The sequence below is a fragment of the Chamaea fasciata genome, unplaced genomic scaffold (assembly GCF_029207755.1).
Source record: "Chamaea fasciata isolate MVZ Bird 193981 ecotype frontalis unplaced genomic scaffold, bChaFas1.0.hap1 SCAF_11, whole genome shotgun sequence".
Classification (NCBI taxonomy): domain Eukaryota; kingdom Metazoa; phylum Chordata; class Aves; order Passeriformes; family Sylviidae; genus Chamaea; species Chamaea fasciata.
In genome coordinates this window covers 26,261,820-26,280,435 of record NW_027094096.1, presented here as the reverse complement: position 1 = coordinate 26,280,435, position 18,616 = coordinate 26,261,820, and the positions used below count along the sequence as shown (strand labels likewise).

The 18,616-nt window shown below is 40.7% G+C and overlaps 1 protein-coding gene and 1 long non-coding RNA gene across 2 annotated transcripts in view; one reads left to right on the top strand and one right to left on the bottom strand.

Annotated features, from left to right (window-relative positions):
* Window positions 1-18,616, bottom strand: part of NAALADL2 (N-acetylated alpha-linked acidic dipeptidase like 2) — a 438,547-nt gene that overhangs the window by 98,851 nt on the left and 321,080 nt on the right. Inside the window, exon 9 of the mRNA XM_066193760.1 lies at window positions 12,713-12,856. Coding sequence (XP_066049857.1) covers window positions 12,713-12,856 — 144 coding nt within the window. The remainder of the gene's footprint in view (window positions 1-12,712; window positions 12,857-18,616) is intronic.
* Window positions 3,636-10,316, top strand: LOC136295269 (uncharacterized). Its single transcript, XR_010722615.1, has 2 exons — window positions 3,636-4,208; window positions 7,815-10,316. It is a non-coding gene; the product is annotated as an uncharacterized lncRNA (long non-coding RNA).

Genomic DNA, 18,616 nt, shown 5'->3' with positions numbered 1-18,616 from the left:
ACCAGTATATATATGAAGTCAGGATACTCTGTCTTTATGTAAGCTAAAAGCTGCTTCTGGCATAGAAGAGCACAAACACATTTACTGTTTGGGTTTTATTTATTTATTTATTTATTTTTTTCCTGACCTGGAAATTTTAAATGGTCTCACACCAAATGACTACCTTCTCCTCTCACATTTATACAGCTATTTTTAGAAATCCATGGCTCTTTTCCCTCTCATTTGACTGACAATTTTAGTACTTCAGATGTGAAAAACCTTCCATTTGCAGTACTTATGTTAAAAGAACATGAGTTAGGCTTGTTTCTTTCCTTTTTGCTTTCAACTTTGTCCCAAGCTCATGTACAGAGAAGCACAGAGAAGTATAAGCTTGAGTCTCATTTTCAAACAAGTTGGTTAAATTATTGAATCCTGATCATGCTAAAGACCTATCATCAGACAGTTTTCTGAGCATTTCAGTACTGGATTTTAAAAAGCATCTTTTGGGACTCAGGTTTGAAAACTGGACTCATTTGACAATATTTTTGCTAATTATTCACAAAAATTTCTCTACATGCCCACTTAACTGCAGTATAGAAAAATCAAGTATTAACTGAATTCAAGGATTTCAACAGAATAACTCCTGCACCATAAACCCCAAAGTCATTTCAGCAGACTGCTGAAATAAAGTACATTAAATAACTTCAAGTAATGCAGGTTTTGACATAGTTCCTTTTGAAATCAACACCTGAATAAATACGAATCTATCTGAAATCACAACTGAACCAGAGATTTCAAACATCATCAAGCATCCATGCTCATGTGACTTAGGGGACATTAATTGAGCTGAAGTAATCAGCACAAAACTGCACTTGACAATTCAATTCATCATGTCAATTTGAGCGGAAAACTTTATTTGCTACGTATTTTATCAAGTTCAAACAGAACTTTAAGTGAAGAAATATAATCACCATACGCATTCATGTAAAAGCAGGACTTAAAAAAACACAACATGCAACACGGTATACACAGAAAAGTGAATAAATATACAGTAGTATATACTTAATAACGTATATGATGTCAGAAAAATATTGTGTGATACCATAAAATTTCACATGCAAAAATCAATACCGAATCTATGCGATGTTGAGGTAAAACCATTTGTACAGGCATATGTCAGAACTCCTAGACAGATGTCCTTGCGATGAAAAACCTTCACTTTTTTGGTGTATAAACAATACACCATCTAAATCTGATATCCCTAAAATTTTTCTCTAATAGGTTCCTATTTGATTAATCAACTAAGTTGCCTACTGACAACTTATTCTCCTTTTTGAACATATATTCATAGATCTTGATTCTCCAAGCCCAATCTTAGTATGAAGAGCTTAATGAACAAACTCCTTGGTATTTGATCATCTTTTTGACCTACAATGAGGAATCCAGAAATAAAACTCTTCAGATGAAGAGTTTTTAAAATAAGAGATGCCTAGAATAAAGTCCTTTAAGGAGGCTCTAAACTAGGATGGCCTAATGTGATACAGAATAAATGTGTCACAGTCAACATCAAAGAGAGTTGAAAAGGCTTCAGATGGCATAGCTGAATTTCATAACCTTACACTACTTTCATTCTTTACCTGCTTTATAGCGATCAAAAGCAAAGCGTCACACAGGAAAACACTGGCACAGAACAGAATTCTGAAAATATATCCTGATCATTTACAACTGTGGTTTGAGAAACTCTCGAGGCTTCAGGTGGGAGTAGAGGGAAGATGTATTAAAAAGGCTTCACACTGTTCATGCTTAATTCTTCGCATGAACTTCTGTCTAAAAAAGGAACAGAATTTAAAGTGATCATGAAAAGAAAATCTGAGAGTATTGGTATAAAAGTCTGTAAGTTTTCATATACAGGATGTCGGAATTAGATCGGTTCCCTATTTAACTCGTTCTTCTTTCAAATGCCAGTAAGAGACATCTGCAGAACTTTGTTATATTTCTACTGTTATGTACAATGTCTCCAGATCTGGTAGATACAGTAACATGCACTGCCACACAGTCTGCTGGCTTCTCTCTCTATCTGCTTCCTTGGATTCAGGTTACGCATAGTCCAAATACCCAGAAATTGTGATACTGTTTGCATATTGATGTCATAGTGTGAGATGGCCCAGCCAGAGTTTATTAAATATGGTAGTCTTTATTTTCTCTGACAGGTAGCAAACTACGAAGGAGAAACACATATAATATTATCACAAGGCTGTAGTTTAACAGGAGGAAATATATATCCTTTATCACTCCTTGCCCTTCCTCTGACTGAAAAGCAGACAGGCTTGATTTGCACTAGTGCAGCACTTGGCAGAGAACTTTATTTATCTTGGATGGGAATCGTATAACATGGAAAGTAACAGACTCTTCCAATTATTCCTTTCGTATAATTAATGATTCAAATTTCACATGATCAGAGTCGACTATAAAGTCAGTATAATGAACATCTGACATGTGGAACCACATAAAATAGATGCTCAAAGTCTCATAAAGTCTCATTGTGTTGTGCTACAAACCTTTGCAGTACCAGTCAGTTCTGGTTATCTGTTCCACTCACCCATTCTGTCGCAGGAGGTAGATTTGTTTGCAGCCTACAACGGAGCTCTGCACTGCAGTCACTGTGATGAGTCACTATTGATCAGTGACTCTATTTTGTAGACTAAAAAAAGGTTACAAAAGATCAAAAGGCTCTACCTAGAAAAGCATTTTGATCTGAGTAATTTTACTGTCTGCAGCAGAATGCTGGGAGTCTTTGTATATCTGGCTCTATTATTCACACAGTGTTTGATATCATTCAAATTACTTACAACTATTCATGCTTTGGCTTTATCATTGCAGAAGTTTGAGTATAAAAAGATTACACCTATTGCACAGGAAAAGGCATTAGGAGGTGGTAAGAAATGGGATGTTTGAGTGAGATCACTTGCATTACACTTCCTACCAATTGAGCTTGTATTGCTCAGCCATAGCAGGTCACACCATCTAATCCTTATCTCCAAGAGTGACCGGCAACAGAAATATGGAGAAGAATGGAACAACAGCCCCAAACACCTGGAGGCTGATCACTACTGAAACCCTGGATCTTTCTCATCTTCTCTCTTCTCAGATATTAATCAGGTTGAGTATGAAAAGTGGCACTTAAAACCAAAAGGAAAAATTACACACATAACACTAATGTGTTTAAATACCAGGCTCCCAGGATTTCCATTCAAACCAAAGTATGTGGTCATTAGTGTCAAAAAACTCTTTGTAAAGTAATTGCCATTAGATAGATTTACGTTAAATACTGAAGACTTTAATTGAAAAGGGGTAATTCGTACATTACTGCAATCTCCCAAATAGTGGGAAACTTAACAACAACAAAGGCAGTTCACTGTACACAGCAGGACTTTCTTCATTTATGTTTATAGGAGTGCTTTAGTTTTACAACAACCTTCACAACGTTCCAGCAAATATCCTGGTAAGATTTTGTAAAAAATAAAGGAAGCTTCAAAAGTCTACAGTCTCTCTATGGAAGTTCACCCTGAAATTCCTTCTAATTGCCTGTCTTTGGGAAAAAGTTCACGGGAGCACAGAATTTCAAATTAATGAGAATTAACAATAATGTACTGTTACTGATATGTTTGTTCATTAAATCCAGGATATGGGTGACAAGTTAAGTGATAAAGGTAGTCTCGCATAATTTGCGGTTGTAAGCAATATTTTCCAGGAAGTCAGCGATTCTGAGTCTTGAAACGCGGCAGGGGAAGAGCAGACCCCAGCAACAGAGACGCACATGCGCAGAGTACTATTCAAGGAAGTCACGCACGCCGGAAACCGGACTGTATAAGAGGAAGAACTAAAACCCTGACTGGCGCGGCAGTGGCGGGATAATGGTCCCCCTGTCGCCCAGCGCTGCATTACCTTATTGTTACGCTTGCTGTAATTAATAAAATCCTTGATTGGGACAAGCAACGGTGTCAGACTATTCCGTGCAAAATTTCCTCTATAACAATTTGGTGCCGTGACTCGGATAAGAATACGGATCCGACAGAGGGACTAGGGGAGGCGCCCCGCCTGTACAGGCGGCCTCTGGTTCTGAAGTCGGGATCTTGCTCTTACCGACGAACCCAAATTTGTAACAATAAGGTAAGGAAAACCCTATAAGCTCGGTGCACTCGAGGTCCGGACGAAGACGCAGGAGACGCGTAAGTAACTGCCCATTGTGCAGGGGAATCCGTCCGGGCTGGGTTGGGATCCTGGAATACAACGTGTGTACGTGTGAGTGAGAGGAGAACTGGCAGCCAGATTCTCCAAGTGAGTGCGGACCCTTAAGTAGTGCGTTTCCCATCGCCCGCGAGGGACTGGGCCACGAAAAAGGGGAAGTGAGTGAGTACACACACGGCTGAAAGAGGGTATTCCAGAAGATGGGACAGGGGAAAAGCAAGCCCCCTCCACCCATGAGACCCCCTTCGGTTCTTAGGGATTCACCGCTGGGGTTTATGTTAGAGAATTGGAAATATTATCCCACCACGGGGGACAAGGACAAAGGTAAGATGATACACTTTTGTGTAGAAGTCTGGGGAGGACAAATCTCCAAGGCAGTTTGGTGGCCCAGGTTTGGGTCATCAGAATTATGGGTTCAGAGATTTTTGAATCAGTGGGTACGTAGGTAGGTCCCCTTTAATCAGGAAGAGGCTGATTATGCTGCAGTATGGGTTACCCGCCCAGGGGACCAGGGAGTAGCAATATTCAATCTCTCCCAAATGGAGTTTGGGCATAAAGATAAAAAGACTGAAAAATTGCAGGAGGAGGAGGATGCTCCCCTAATACCACCCCCGTATGCACTTCCCCCATTACCACCGGCGCCTCAGATATTACCTCCTCCTACACCCCCTCCCTCCCCTGGAGATGAAGGTATCGGAGCCGCAGTCAGAAGGAGGAGAAGGGAGCAAAGAGAACATGAGTTACTCCCCTTAAGGGAAGTGCCAATAGGAGGAGCCCAGCCACAACTAGGATTTGTATCTGTCCCTTTGAACTCAAATACTGTTAAGAAATACAGTCTATTTTGAGGATTTTGTTTACTGCAGAAGAAAGGACACATGAAAAGAGACTGCAGACAGAGGATAAAGGATGAGGCGGCATTCAAAGAAGATTAGGGGGGTCAGGGGCTCTATGTATTGGGGACCCGTACGAACAAAGAGCCCTTGATAAAACTGAAACTAGGTCCCCAGTCACAGGAGGTAGAATTTTTGGTAGACTCAGGAGCTGAGAGGTCTACCCTCCAGCAAATACCCCCTGGGTGCAAATTATCTAAAGATACTGCCCATGTGGTTGGAGCAAAGGGAAAACCCTTCAAGGTAGGGATTATACAACAAGTTTTAATAGAAACAGAATCTAAATTAGGTATGGGAAATTTTCTCTTAGTCCCAGAAGCCGATTTTAATCTTTTGGGAAGGGATTTGATGGTAGAATTAGGAGTAGGTTTGGAAGTTAAAAAGGGGAGCTGGGAATTAAAATATGTGCCCTTAGGGTTGAAGATGAACAAGAAATTAATCCCGAAGTCTGGTATACCCCTGAGACCGTGGGCAGACTAAACATCTCGCCATTTAAAGTAACCCTCAAGAACCCGGAGAACCCCGTCCAAATTAAGCAATATTCTATGTCTATAGAAGGGTGGAAGGGGTTGAAACCCGAAGTTGAGAGATTAATATCTCAGGGACTATTAGAACCATGTATGTCCCCATTTAATACCCCAATTTTACCAGTAAAGAAACCCAATGGCACTTATCGACTAGTGCACGATTTAAGAGAAATCAATAAGCGCACTATGTCCAGATTCCCAGTAGTAGCAAACCCCTATACCCTTTTGAGTAAATTGGGGCCAGAAAATTTGTGGTACAGTGTAATAGACTTAAAGGATGCTTTTTGGGCTTGCCCTTTAGACGAAAGCTGTAGAGACTATTTTACATTTGAATGGGAAGACCCTGACACAGGGCGCAAACAACAATTGAGGTGGACCGTGCTTCCACAGGGGTTTACAGAAAGCCCTAATTTGTTTGGACAAGCCCTAGAACAGATTCTTCAAGATTTTACCCCAGACCCAGAAATTACTCTGATTCAGTATGTGGATGACCTATTGATAGCAGGAAAAATGGAAAATCAAGTCAGAAAAGAAAGCATAAAACTTTTAAATTTTCTGGGGCTTAAGGGGCTGAAGGTATCAAAATCTAAATTACAATTTGTAGAAGAAAAGGTAAAGTATTTAGGACACTACATTGAGAAGGGAGAGAAGACAATTGACCCGGAACAGGTACAGGGAATTTTATCTTTACCCCCTCCAGCAAGTAAAAAAAACAGGTTAGACAATGGTTAGGACTATTGGGATATTGCCGCTTATGGATTGAAAACTACAGTAGTAAAGTTAAATTTTTATATGCCAAGCTCACCGAGTCTAATCGTATAAGCTGGGGAAAGACAGATGAAGAGCAACTCTGGGCATTAAGGAGAGAATTGGCAAATGCACCAGTTTTAAGTTTGCCAGACTTAAATCGACCATTTTATCTATTCGCCAACATAGAGAATGGGACAGCATATGGAGTATTAACCCAAGATTGGGCAGGGAAAAAGAAGCCCATAGGATACTTGTCTAAATTATTAGACCCTGTGAGTAGGGGCTGGCCCACATGTTTACAGGCCATTGTTGGATGTGCCTTAATGACAGAGGAGGCTCGAAAAATAACCTTCAATAGTACCATTAAGGTATTATCCCCCCACAATGTGAGGAGTGTTTTGCAGCAAAAAGCTGAAAAATGGATCTCTGATTCCAGATTATTAAAATATGAGGGAATCTTGCTGGAGGCCCCGAATTTAACATTAGAAACTACATCTTTACAAAACCCTGCTCAGTTTTTATTTGGGGAACCAAAACCATCAGAAGAACTGGCCCACGATTGCCTCCGAACTATTGAGGAACAGACTAAGATTAGGCCCGATTTAGAGGAGGAGGGGCTCTCAGAGGGAGAAGTAATTTTTGTGGATAGCTCATCCCGGATAGTGGATGGAAGACGTAGATCAGGGTATGCACTAGTAGCAGGGAAGGATTATGAGGTATTAGAAGCAGGACCCTTGAGTCCGTCATGGTCAGCCCAAGCATGTGAATTATACGCCATCTTGCGGGCTCTTAAAAAAAAAAAAAAAAAAAAAAAAAAAAAAAAAAAAAAAAAAATTTCACTGAACTTCCCAAGGTGGGAAGATACAAGTATGTGTTAGTACTAATAGACCACCTCACCCACTTCGTAGAGGCATTTCCAACCGCAAGGGCCACTGCACACACGGTGGCCAAAGTGTTACTAGAACAAATTGTGCCCAGGTATGGAGTAGCTGAAAGTATAGACTCAGACCAAGGGCCACACTTTGTATCAAAAGTTATTAAGGCCTTGTCAGAAGCCCTTGGAATAAGATGGGAAGAACATACCCCGTGGCACCCTCAAAGTTCGGGGTTAGTAGAGAGAGTTAATGGAGAATTAAAGAAACAGCTAACCAAGTTAACTTTAGAAACCAAACTTAATTGGATTAAGTGTCTCCCCTTGGCCTTGTTAAATCTCAGAACTCTGCCCCGATCTGATGTGGGGATATCTCCTTTTGAAATGCTGTATGGGATGCCGTATGATGCAGGTATGCCTCGAGACCATCCCGGAATAATAGATAAGCAAATGAAAGCATTTATAACTGAGATGATGGCCTTTAGGAAGAAGTTATGGGAAAAAGGGCAGATATTGCAGAGACCACCCTTAAATATTACTCTACATCAGGTGCAACCGGGAGACTGGGTCTTAATCCGAACTCGGAAAGAAACTACTCTCCAGCCCCATTGGGATGGTCCATATCTGGTGCTCCTCACAACAAATACAGCAGTACGAACAGCAGAGCGGGGATGGACTCACGCCAGTCGTATAAAAGGACCAGTGCCCGAGCCTAGGTGGAAGGTCATCAGCCCAGCCGGAGACTTAAAGTTGAAACTCACTCGGGGAACTGCAACAGGAAATTAAGAAAGGACATTCTTGATGAATAGAAAATATTGGTATAAAACTTTTAGGATAGAATATCAACTAGAGCTTGAAAGAGATCATAAGGGAAATATATATGCTGATTGTGTTTGTATTAAATGTAATGATTCTTATTGTAATGGGAATTGTTACCCCTTTGTATATTACCAATGTTTAGTTTGTGAAAACAGGTGGTGGACCCATTGTCACAGAGGCAGGCCCCCGAGAGGTGTTTGCTGCCTCTGTCTAGAAATTCAGCGGGAGCTTACTGATTTGGTATTGGCTCAGAAAGTAGCTCAAGGGGAATTACAAGTAGACTCTAAAGAGTGGTGGGACATATTTGCAGAAGGCATAAATCCCGAACTATATTGTTACCATTCCAATGAACCAGTCCTTTTTGTGGCACAAATAATAGCTGGAGTGTGTCGCCGTCGGGTAAAAGAAGTAAGGTGTGACGCTCCTCAGGTTAAAGACCACAACTGGAACACCTATATCCAGAGATCCTTAAAGAAAGGGCGAAAGTCCCCTCCTGAAGAATATCCCTGCTGCCGAGAAGATGGGTCTCCCCGTGGCTCGCAGCAACCGAGTCGACGGGCGAGGCAGAGGGAGAGAAAACTGTGGAGGAAGTCGCCCTGGGATAGGTGGAACCAGGAGGTCATGGAAAATGAAATGTCCAAGGACTGGGACTAAAATCAGGGAAGAAGAAAAAGAGATGGGAACAAGCCACTGTTACAATGAAAAAGCCACCTGTAGACAACTGTTACTGTCACTACTATTATTATCCCTATGGGTAAGGCAGACAGGAGGTCAAACACACCAGCCTTTCAAATGGTCCTTGATTCGTATGAATGACTACAAAATTTTAGACTCCCTTGTGACCAGTCAGACCCCAGCCTTTAAGGCTGGGTTATGCAACATGACAAACATAGAATAGTGCGGGAGAGTTTTGAATTTAACTGGGTTTTATATGTGTCCGGCCTCAAATCCTGGAAAGAGCTACTGTAATTACCCAGGGGAGTATTACTGTGGGTATTGGGGCTGTGAGACTATTGCTTCCGATTGGACTCCAGGGGGAGGTGCAGATCAATTTATTAGAGCAGGATTTGGTCCCACAGGGTGTGCAAAGCATTGGTTAGGACCATCTGGAGAAATTTCTTACTTAGGAACTTGTGAATATGTGTATATAAATCCAGAGAGCCCTGACTGGGTATTAGGAAAATATTGGGGAATTAGACATTGGGAACCTGGGCGTGATAGAGGGAACCTAATAGTGATAAAGAAAGAACCCGCCCCAGCTGATACCTATGGTATGGGACCGAATAGAGTTTTAGAGGAGGATGAAGAGCTAACACCGGTTACAAATTACCCTGAGGCTACAGGCTCCCCACTAACCATATCCAGTCAGCAGAAAGCACCCTTGCATAACTAAGTCAGTACGCTCATTATCAGAAGTAGTTTTACAAAACAGACGGGGCCTGGATTTATTATTTTGGCAACAGGGAGGACTTTGTGTAGCCTTAAAAGAAGAGTGTTGCACCTATATAGATCAAACGGGAATAGTCTTTGACACCCTAGGAGAACTAAGAAAACAACTAGAAAAAAAAAGGGAAAGAGAAAGAGAATCCCATCAGAGTTGGTATGAGAGTTGGTTCAATCATTCCCCATGGTTGACTACCTTACTGTCCACCATAGCTGGACCAATATTTTTACTAGTTCTTGTATTAACTTTTGGTCCCTGTATTTTTAACAAACTTATTACAATAGTAAAAGCGCGACTGGAAGCTGCCCACTTGCTGCTGGTACAAGCAAAATATGAGGACTTAGAAAATAGAAAGGGAGAAACGGGAGATGGATTGGAATGGAGCAGACAAGAGCTTAAGTGATTTAATGCACAACATAAATTAACCTAAAGACAAAGGGGGGATATTGTTACTGATATGTTTGTTCATTAAATCCAGGATATGGGTGACAAGTTAAGTGATAAAGGTAGTCTCGCATAATTTGCGGTTGTAAGCAATATTTTCCAGGAAGTCAGCGATTCTGAGTCTTGAAACGCGGCAGGGGAAGAGCAGACCCCAGCAACAGAGACGCACATGCGCAGAGTACTATTCAAGGAAGTCACGCACGCCGGAAACCGGACTGTATAAGAGGAAGAACTAAAACCCTGACTGGCGCGGCAGTGGCGGGATAATGGTCCCCCTGTCGCCCAGCGCTGCATTACCTTATTGTTACGCTTGCTGTAATTAATAAAATCCTTGATTGGGACAAGCAACGGTGTCAGACTATTCCGTGCAAAATTTCCTCTATAACATGTACCATACCAAAAAAAAAGAGCAAATCTAATTACTGACTTCATCTAACACAAAATTAACAGCTGACTTCAATTCCCACTGTTTGCTTTGTAGGTCCTGAGCACTCCATCTATGTGGGATGTTTGCCTCCATCCTCCCACTCCCCTCTGTCACATTTTGTCTCTTGAAAACTGCAAGGCTAAGGGAAAAAAAGCAGCAATGTGAGAAAACTATATATAAATGTTTAATCATTACTGATGAATCTGCTGTTCAGCTTTTTGAAACATAATGATGAGAGAATGATGATCATTTTATCCTAACAAATTTTAAGCCAACCAATCATCTGAATTGTTCATTCACCTCTTTTGACAGATAAGTGATGAGCCCTACGTCAGAAGTGAAATCTCTCCCTTAAGCTTCTCCAAATCAACAGGAAGACTGAAAATTCAACCTTCACCCTTCCCAAATGCATTGCTGTCCTCAGCATTATCTCTTCAGCTATTACTGGTCTCAAATAGTTGTACACCATTTCTTATCGTGAGACCAGTCTTCTATCTCTTCCATTAGAGCTGCTACTGAACAGGAGCACACTCTGTGCTCCAGAACACCAACAGCTTCACCATTCAAGGAAAAATATATCATAATACATTACAGAACTATACAAGGCTTCTTCCAGTCCCTATTTTCTCAATAAATTAGGACTTTTCAAAAAATCCCCCATGGATTACTGTGGTTCAGGAGCTTTACATGAAATCAGACACAAGCTGTTGTGTCCACCCAGGGTAAACCAGACACGGACTGGCTCTCACTAGACCCCTGGCTTGGCATATTCCTTCTTTCCAGAAATCCTCCTCTCACAGAATTCCTGTCCTCTCAGGGAAATAAAACAGACATGCCACACCTGTCACAGAAAAAGGAGAATAAGTTGCCCTTTAGGGTGATTTTGTCCTGCAGCCTCCAGACAACTGTTTTTGAGAAACAGACACTGTGCAGCCTTTTATCTTTCTAAAATGAGTGTCATTTTCCAGCCCAAAACAGGCTTTGCTCCAGGCACCTCAGCTGTTGAAAATTCCTTCAATACTAACAAGCTTCATGCATCCTACCTGGAATGGTTAGGCATTTGTTCCTTCCAAAATGGCCTTTTCCTCTTTTCTACTGGTTGTGGGGACAATAATTTTTAAAATTAGAAGTTCATTTTCAAAATATCTGTTCAGCCATGCATGGAGAACATTTGTCCTGCCTAACCACAACAGATTAAGCCATGAAGCATGAGGTCTTCTGCCTTCCTTTTTAGTATGTATAACTACAAATGCTAACACAAGTCATAAAATTAATCAACCTTTTTTACGACTTGTTGTATTGTACTCCTTTTCCACAGTAACTTTCCAAAAGCAATAAACAAGGGATACAGCACATGAAAGTACATTGGTTGCCCTTAAAATTCGTTTTTACTGTTATCATCACTGTGTGTAGCACAGGATACAGTGGCTAAATTAATTTGCCTCCCCCTTTCCAAGATCACAGTTCCAAATCAATTCATTTAAATGGGCATCATAATGAAATACACTTTTTTTTTTTTTTTCTGGTGAAAGATGGACAGGTACAAAACAAAACTGAGGACTGGTTACCGAAGAATTGATGTTTAACATGCACCTCATCTAGAATGTTCTCTGGGAGGTGTTCCTTTGCCGAAACACTGTGCAGTATCTTTGCTGGAAGACTGCAGTCTTACTTGTTTTTTTCCCTTCCTGTATCAGCAATCAGTTTTTCCAGGCAATAATCTGTGTGCCTTTGCTAATGGCATTACTTCTAGGGAGATGATATGAATGCATTCATCTGGCTCTACTCAAGGTATTTTGTTCTTATCACGATGCCCGTTTCCCTGCTGAAACTCGGAGAAAAAAGCTGCCTGAAGCTTCAGGTGACTGTTCATTCTATAGAATATACAACTTCAGGAACACAGAGACACGTTTAGAATTTAAGTGTAAGTATTCCAGAAACAGAAAACCAAACCCACAGAATAACATACTGATGACTTGATATTAAAATCATTAGGAGTACAAGGCCTAACCAACCATACTGCAGCACCAACAAACCCTCCCCAGTGATGGTATCTACACAGAGGAGTTCTAAGTCAATATTAAGAAATGGTGCTCAATGCCTTTTACTATTTTATTCTATTTTTTAAACCACAACTTCCATCTCTCAGATTTTAGGAGCCTAATTTTTAGACTGTTCACAGCCCCTTCCAGAAAAACACCCAAGCAAAACACAGCAATAATCAGCTAAACCTCCTGGCTGCGCAGTTGTAGGAAGGGGATTTGGAGTCCATGAGGAACATTCCGTAGGTGAAGTGCATGTGAAGAGCATTACCTGCAGCTGGCACTTGGAGGGGTGTACACCTGTCCTTTTGGGCAGTGTCCTCAGGCAGGGAAACAAGTTTTCTGGCAAGCACTGCAGAAATTGGTTGTACCAACAGTGTTGTGAGGTTCGGTCGATTCTGCCTGTAGCTTCCATCTTAAACAACAGAAAGGGAAGAGCAATTTAGGGAATGAAAATCAGATTTCTCTCCTCCATAAACCGAACACAAAAATGCAAATCTCTACCACACAGCTTAAAACAACTGATTTAGATAAGCAGCTGTTGTTTTGGGCTTATAATACTGAAGAAAAACAAACAAAAAAGGCAGCTTCTTCCAGAACATGTACTACAAAATTACATGTACATATTATTGTATCTGGGCAATAGTTCCACAAGAAAGAAACTGTTAAAAGAGCCCGAGCAGATATTAGACTCTGAAGTAAACACAACAAATTAAATTGGTGTGTAGTTAAAGGAATCATTGAAAAACAGAAGCACTGATCAGCAGTAACTTTCAAAATCAAGTAAAAGCGGAAGAGCTGAAGGAGCCAGACACAATGAGTGGAGAAAGGCACGGCTCAGAAAGCATCAGAATACTTTGTTTACAGCTGAAACACCTTAAGCAGAGATAGTGCAAACCTCTCAATATCAGCAGTTTCGTGCCAATATTAAAATCTCCCTTTAACTGAAAAAATGTGAGTTTCCATACACATGCCTGTTTAACACTTGATCATGGAGAGGGTTCTGGGGAGATAATGAGATATTTTGAGAGACCAACTGACAGAAAAACCCCTGCTCTTCTCAGATATTTCAGCTGGCCTCATTTGCGGATCATCTCCTCCCACGGAAAGCAGGAACACTCCTGGCAGATGAAAAGCCCACCATGGAAAAAGAGGGGAGGTTGATAGCCCGGGGCAAGACACGGCTCCAACACAACCTGCAGCACCCTCAAAGCCTGACAGTGCACCTGCCCCTGCTGAATCATGTCCAAGCCTTGCACCAGAGATCCAGAATACCAGGCCTCTCCCCGAGACCTCTGCGAAACAAACACCATATTTCCTGTCAACATCGAGGTCTTTACTGCCCGAAAGCATCCTTTAAATTCTGTGTGACTGCAGGCACAAAGGGAAGAAGCTACCAGCAATCAGCAGCAGGTTTCTATCAATTTCTATAAAACCACCACCAGGACGGTTGTTACTGAACCACAGTATAAAGAAAAAAAATATAGACACATCTTCAGTTGTTTGGTTTTTTGTTCTAGAAACTCTTTTATCGTATACCTTTAATCCTAGTGTAAAAATTGACCAAAGCTGTGTCATTTCATTATGGAAAAATAAAAGGTTTTGTCCACCTTTAATACCCAGTGGCAAGGTGATCGGTGTCCAGTTTGAAAGACTCAGACAAATTTTTATGTGGAAAGGGTAAAGCTGGCTCAAAATACAATTTAAAAAAAAAAAAAAAAAAAAGCTTTGTCTCCCCAAAGTTAGTCCGGGTTCAAAATCTCCAGAACTTGTCACTTCAGTAAACTGACAGCAAAATCAGTTTGGTCAAGCTTTGAGAGTTTGTTTCTGCAATCAAAAAGAATCCTAAAAAGCCCATCAGAGAGGTGCAATTGAGAGATTACCTTCTGCCCAGTGTTTGTCAATCTGCAGCCTGTATTACAGGGGCGATGAAGCTCAAACTGTTTCAGATGAGAAAAATCTTTCTCCAGTTGCTCACAACCTGAGCTTCATACCTGAATAACCTGTGAAAGATACGCTTTCAAGAACAACTTACAGCAGAAACCCCTCCATATTTAAAAATGAATCGTCTCACAATAGAAGATGGAGTTAGAAGTATGGGAGAAAAAGGGAAAAAAGTCGCTAGAAAGGCAGATTGAAGTTATCTGGGCAGATTTATCTGGAAGAAAAACTTTCTAATAGGAGGAATTCACAAGGACTTGCCTAGGAAGTGATAAAATCTCTTGAACTGAAATCTTTTTAGAGAAAAGTGTAAGCAAACCTCTGTCAGGAACGATGTAGATATGGCTGATGCCTTCCCTGAGGGAAAGTGCTATATTAGATGACCTCTTCACATCTTTTCCAAACCTAATGTCTACAAAATTCTCTAGTAACTAAAGCGGATGAACTATTAACAGAGAAAAAAAATCCCACTATTGGAATTAATATTAAAATATGCTTTTAATAGAAAAAAAAAAGGTGAGAGTTCCTTTCCTTCTGCCAGGCATTTATTAATTGCCCCTTGTTAAGGAGGCTGAGGAAAGCAATGTGCATCATGAGCAGATTTCAAAAGTGAACCATTCAAGACCCGTCTCTCCAGTGCACATTTAAAAACCTGGAGATTTCCAGGGCTGCCAGTTAAAGCCTCATCATTCAGGTTTTAAGTACTCATGGGCTTGGTGCCGCAGTGACAGCGAAACAGAGCGGGGTAACTTCATGAAGAAGCCAACACACTGGAAGAACTTGGGGATTCCTGCTGGCACTTTCTCCGCTGGATGCCAAACCCCTCGGAGCACTTTCAGGATCTGTGGGAACAACAAATGCTTCAAGGATAATTTAAATCTGACATTTTGCTTGTAATGAAATTAAGTTTTATGGCATGAAGCTCTTCCAAGAAGCAGAATTCCTTCTTCCCTGCAAGTCTAACATCGTAACCCTGCCAGGCCTAGAACCACTATTAATTTCAGAAAGTCCCCAGAGAGCTCACAGTAAAGTGAGGAGGAAAATACGGTAATAAATTATTGAGTTAATTTTAGGAGCACAAAAAGAGGCAAACTTTAGAAAGTTTCTGCACAGAAAGCAAGGCCTGAATGTCTACTTCTGCAGTGACAGCGTTTTATGTTTTCTTGTCCGATGCAAGCATAAACCTTGAGTTCCAGTTTCCACAGTGCTCAGACTGGGACACACTCCTGCAACCCAGCATTTCACAGAGTTCCATCGCTTCACTTACTGGTACTGACAACATGCGCTGGGATTTCTGAATTTCATAGCAATACCTGTGTACCATACCTCACTCAGCTCTGACTAAAAGTACAATTTTATCATCATTTCAGTGATTTTTTTTGAAGACTGAAAAATCAGAGTGTTAGTCACAATGTCATACTTCTCTAGCCCAAAAATACTGCATCACTCACAGCTTCCTCAGTATTATGAAAACAGTCTTTTATTTGCATTTCTCAAAGAAGTTTTGTGTTATGTGAATCAACTTTCCGTTCATTTTTGTTTAAATTCCAGCTTCAAACGCAGATTGAACAGAACGTTGTATTTCATCATTATGTGTTCATTCAAGGCACCCTCTGCCAGGATCAGATAGAACAAAAAAGTTAACAAGTAAACAACTAAAACTGTCTAAAAAGTTTACTCATGGAATTCATCAAAATAATTCCTTCCATCACCTAAAACACTGTTTTAATGATGTTTCCCCAAAAATACAGGCAAAAAAAGTAGTCTGACTGAACCGTGAGCCATAATTGTACGGACCCAGGTCTTTGACTTTCTGCTGCATTAATAATACAGCAGTATTAGTTTTGAAATATCTGAAGTGAATGGCTCATTAATTTTTCACCTTAAGCTTAATAGAAATTTGACAAACAGTTTTATGCTGAAAATAGACACTCCAAGCAGGGCTTCACAGCACGTGATGGGAATAAATTGGACCATGAAAGACAGGATAGCGTGCGTTTGGTCAAATAAGATGGTTCTGTCACTCCGCTGCCTGAAGTGAACAGTTAGTGCAATGCATTCCTGTGGAAGAGGCATTTTTACATTTATTCACCCCCAGTGCACATCCTGCACTGTCCTTTGTCAGCACTTGATCCTGTATTAAGCATGACAAACCCCAAGATGTTTAAACTGACATGTCACAGACATTTCTGTTACTTGTGCTTTGAACTTGTACACAGCTTCCCCTCCACCTTCGCTGGTGCCATTCAGCTGCTGTTAGCTCCCACTGGCTGTCCTGCAGCCAGTCACAATGATCTGTTTATATTTCTCTGAAAAATCAGGTTATCTCTGGTCTTTCTGGCTTTTATCTCACCAAAGAAGCTGAAAGGAGCTGAGCAGCAACAGGAAGACTCTGGGCACTGAACTCACACCACGACTGCTAATCACCGTAATTTTGCCATCCAGCAGCTACTTGATTAAATCTGCAGCTACAGCAGCTTACAATGCTGTCCCCAGGACCATTTTTGACTCTTCCAACTCAAAAAAGCAGCCTTCAATTAAGCCTACACACGCCACTTAACCTCTGCTAGAAAATGCACCCACCTGCTACACCTCACAAAATCACTGACATCTTTTTTGCCTTCCTAAATTTTCTCTTTGAACAAAGACACTCATTTTAGCTGTTATTCCTGCTGAAAGGGGATACAGCCAGAATACTGACCCAGAAAAACTGGAGCTGCTCTGCAAGCAGTTATGAACAGGAAACTCTGGGAAAGCACTTCCCAACTGCTCACCAAAGTCACAAAAAGGTTTTTCTGCATATTAAGTCAGAGACCTCTTCCTCTAACAAAAATAGTGCTGAAAACTCCAAGATGTTTAAAATGGAAGTAAGAATGGATTTTATTAATGGCAAGGAGAAGACCATAACTTCAGACTGCCAAATATCAGCAAGGAAAAGCAAAAAAATAACTGGCACAGAAAAAAGTTACCCAAGAGGAGCAGAACCCAGCGCAGGTGCCTGCAGAGTAGAATTGGTGACAAGCAATTTCCTGCTATGTCTTTATTCAGTTCTCTATGAATTATCCACTGCAATTGCAGTGTGGAACATATGCCAGTTTTGAAGTGCTTTGCTTCGCTAGCCACTGGTAGAAATGTGGAGGAAGAGAAAAACATTTGCTTCTCTTTTAAAAAAAAATAATTAAAAAAAATAAAAAATACCAAACCAAAAAGCCAACTTTGAAATTCTGCAGCCAGGGATTTTAACAACACAAGAAAGGCCTCTCAAAGCAGCTTTACAGGCAGTGGAGCATGAGATGATGAATCACAACAGCACCGTGTGGCAGCTTGCATTTCAGGACGCTTGGCCACAAATGGACAGGGGATGCTCAGAACTGTGCGGTGACTGGGGACACGGGTGAGGAAAAAGGCTGTGCCTGTCAAAGGTTTATGCACATTTACAGAAAACACAGAGCTGAAAGGCACTGAGCATCACCTAGAAGAGAAACAAGCCACTGAGAGCTCTCAGAAAGGAGCTAAAAAGCATTTTTCAATTTTGCGTTAGCAGTGCTGATAGCTAAAAAAAATTCTTTAAAAAAATTAAAAAAAATCACTTTCTCATGGCTTTAGGATTTAAAAAAAGGTTTAAAAGAAAACTGAAGATACCATACAACCTGTGATAAACTCCCCAAATAATTATAATAGTAATACATCCACTGGTACATAGAAAAAATCAGAACCTTACAGAAATACTGGTTTGCTTTACAGAGTATATTCACTGTGTTCTGTTTACATAACAATTTGTCAATGGAGTGGATGCAAATCTGTGTCTCAACACTGTCTCTTTAAACAGATTTCTCCCATCCTTAAAAATAAACCTAAATACTCTACAGTGAATACAGAAAAACCCCAAACCCTCCATAATTTGCTGTCATCTTTTTCCCCTCCCTCACATGGAAAGGTGCTTAACCACCGTGAAAGACAAAAAAAAAATCACTCCCCTCTCTCTCACTGCAAATCACTCTTGTCTTAATGCCTACTTAATGTACTTTAAAAACACTGTCACTCTGGTTTCTTTTTAAGATACATAGAATAAAAAGCAGCGCATGTATTGTGTAAAAGCAAAACTGCTTTGACACACTGATGCAAAACCATCTCATTAATTTCCCTGCTCCTTTCTGAGAATATTTAATAAAATGGCAAGAATCAAAAGAAGACCAAACAACTTTTCAAAATACTCTCACCATTTTGAATCCCC